The 3,429-nt window shown below is 33.9% G+C and overlaps 1 protein-coding gene across 1 annotated transcript; it reads right to left on the bottom strand.

Annotated features, from left to right (window-relative positions):
* Positions 1 to 244: 244 nt before the first annotated feature.
* On the bottom strand, positions 245 to 1,279 carry LOC116350434. Its single transcript, XM_031782231.1, has one exon. The coding sequence runs from the start codon at positions 1,277 to 1,279 to the stop codon at positions 245 to 247; it is 1,035 nt and encodes a 344-aa protein (XP_031638091.1).
* Positions 1,280 to 3,429: the final 2,150 nt, after the last annotated feature.

Genomic DNA, 3,429 nt, shown 5'->3' with positions numbered 1-3,429 from the left:
GAATGATATCTGCATAATGAACGGCAAAATGGTGCTTTTGCGTCAAAAAAGATTTAAAAATTCTTTTATAGGTACATAAATGTATTTCGATGAGAGACTCGAGCCGAAAGAGATCACACTCTTTTATGGTTGTTGAAAATAAAATTTGCAAGATCTGAAGAAGCGAAGTCATACATTCAGCGACTTCATCAAGTTGGTAACGAAACTCCCTTAAAATGAACGGAACGTGAATAATGATGGTGCGTTATTGCGTGGCGTTTTGTTTCAAATTATTCGCAGGAATTTTCACCTTCGATGGAAGTTTATTTTTGAATAGGAACCCATAATTAAAGTCACGAATCAGTACTTGAACGGTGTTGTTTGATGCAAAAAAAATTTCACTGCAGTATTTCATGAGATTTTCGATAAAGGATCGCACCAACTCTTCTAGAATATCGTGCATCAAGTCGACATTTACATTTCGAAATATACTGAAGGATGGAATTTTGGTCAACTCACAGGAACCTTTTATTCCCTTCGACTTTTTTAAATCAATGTCAACATCGTCATCTAACGAATCTAGATATTTCATGGCCTTTTGATATGATGCTTCAGTTCTTAATTTTGATTTGTTTTCACGTGTAGCAACTCTCCATTCATCTTTCGACATTTCACAATATCTACACATTCCGTCAACAATAAAACATTCAGTAAATCCGAGAGCTCCATTTAAGCCAAGATTATCGCTGATAAAATCAAACAAAAACACTTTTGGCCGTGTTTTGTCATCGATCTGCAAACCTGTTGTTTGTAATTCAGATAATTCCTCTACAAAAACCTCATAGATGTTATTAAGGCTGACATCTCTTTGCTTAATGTTAACAGTTTCACAAAGAGCCAGGAGGAAAATACAATCCAACTTTGATTCAAATTCTGGTGGCAAGTTTCGAATTTTGAAATAAACTGCTGTTAATTTGTGGATCGTTGACTTTGATTTCACGGGACAGCTTACGTCGAAATCATCAGTGCCAATTTGAATAAAAATAGCGTCTTTGCGTTGATCATGATCAAGTTCATTGTACACTTTCGAACAGCAATAATCTTTGTACACGCCGTTAACACATTGATGTTTTTTATTTTGATTAAAATCTTCGAATAAACGGCGAAATGAAGGATTTTTAAATAACGACAACAAAGTTTCTTTCATAGAGACATATTGAAATGTCGTTTGTTCAATAACATAGTCGGGAATGTCATCTCCAGGATGAATTTTTGTTTGCCATCGGAGACCGATGGCCATTTCTTTTGGTGATACGTATAATGGATTTTGTTTAATTCTTTTTTTTCTTTGGTATGCAGAGCTGATTTCATGACATTTTTCACGCACATACAAACTACCTTCACAGAAGATATGAATTACTTTATCTTTAACGTTCACTGGTAGATGTATTTCAATAGCGATTTGTATAAATTTGTTTGACTTTCTAACAAATTCGAAACAATATTTGCGATAGTATCACTTTGATTCTGATTTAATTTTAATTGGTTCATAACATTCACAAATTTTGAGAATTCTCCATCAAATATTTCATATGCTTCGGCTCTCTTTGACTTTATTGTTAACTTTCCAAGCTGATTACTTATAGATCCAATATTAATACTGGTGGAATTTTTTGTCACCTCTGGTATATTGGCTACAGCAACCTTTTTATTTTTAAAAGATATTTTTATCGGTTTTAAACTCATTTTTTGTTTCTTTGCGTGACAGGCTGTGATAAATATTCAGTCTGTTTGTTTGAACACAATGAAATGTCATTTGTCTCAAAACTGCTATACAAAAACGTCGCACGCAGTTTATGGAATATTTGAAAAAAACTACTATAAACTGACGTTCATGTTCATTTCATGAAAATTGAGGTTATATGTATTTTGTGTGTATTTACTATTCAACGCCTGCGCGGAAGAATGAACATGAATATCACTTAAATACGTTTTCTTTTTTCCTAACGACTGTTATTAATGATTCAAATAAGACGGACAAATACAGTCAAAATGTTCGTAGAACTACGTTCTTTTATTGAAATCCAAGCTTTCGACCTTCGTTTGGGTCTTCTTCAGGGAAACTAATAGTACATGTAGTTACAGTGTCAATTTCAATTAATTATGCGGATTTTAATTGAAATTGACACTGTAACTACATGTACTATTAGTTTCCTTGAAGAAGACCCAAACGAAGGTCGAAAGCTTGGATTTCAATAAAAGAACGTAGTTCTACGAACATTTTGACTGTATTTGTCCGTCTTATTTGTATCACTTAAATAGATATCCAAAATAAAGAATAATAATTAATTAATCGTTCGATAAATAAAACACGGTGCTTTCGTTTTGAAGATATTAAATATACTGCTTTAATGTTGAATAAATTTTGAACATAAAGGGCCGAAAGTGCAAGTAAGCAATTAATAGTGCGTGAATTTTAAATGTATTGAATTTGATATGTATGAATGAACTTTGTTCACTGGTGAACAGAACGTAATATGTACAGTATACCAAAGAAGCCAGAGCCATTCGATACATTACATATCGATCATTTCGGTCCATTGGAAACGGTAAATTCGAAACATAAGCATGTGTTGGTAGTGATCGACGCTTTCACTAAGTTTACCAAACTATATGCTGTTAATACTGGTACAAAGGAAACAATTTGTGCACTACGTAAATATTTTGCAGAGTACAGTCGCCCGAAGAGAATTATTAATGATCGTGGAACGGGTCTCAAATCAAAAGAGCTTGAAGAGTTTTTGCAAGAAAGAAACATAATACATATCAAGAATGCAGTTGCTTCACCGCAGTCCAATGGTCAGGTGGAAAGAGTTAACCGTGTTATGAAAGCAGTGTTGGCTAAAATAACCGACCCCATAAGTCATACTGATTGGAAAAAGAAATTGTCAGATGTTGAGTTTGCTGTGAATAACACTGTGCACTGTACTACAAAACAGACGCCAAGTAGAATGTTGTTCGGTATTGAACAGCGTGGTGAGTTGGTTGATGAACTAACAGAGTATTTGCATGAGGTTTATGCCAAAGAGCAAAGGGGTTTAGATGATATAAGAGCAAAAGCAGAGGTTGCAATTCAGAAGTCTCAGTCGTATAACCAAAAGTATTTTGAGAAGCACCATAAACCAGCGAAAGAGTTTAATCCGGGAGATTTAGTTGTAATTAAGAATGTGGATACCACTGTTGGCAAGAATAAAAAATTAATTAAAAAATTCAGGGGCCCATATGTAATTCGTAAGCGTTTGGATAATGATAGATATGTTATAACAGATGTTGAGAATTGTCAAGTAACACAGATGCCATACAACAGTGTAATAGATTCAAGTTGGAACCAGAGCCAGTGTATACAACCGAAACCAAACTATTTTATTGGCTTCATTTACTGAACGAATC

This window comes from Contarinia nasturtii, unplaced genomic scaffold, assembly GCF_009176525.2.
Source record: "Contarinia nasturtii isolate CC-2019 unplaced genomic scaffold, AAFC_CNas_1.1 Cnas_scaffold_4105, whole genome shotgun sequence".
NCBI lineage: Eukaryota > Metazoa > Arthropoda > Insecta > Diptera > Cecidomyiidae > Contarinia > Contarinia nasturtii.
Note: the sequence above shows the minus strand (reverse complement) of the source record. Positions and strands in the feature narration are given on the sequence as shown.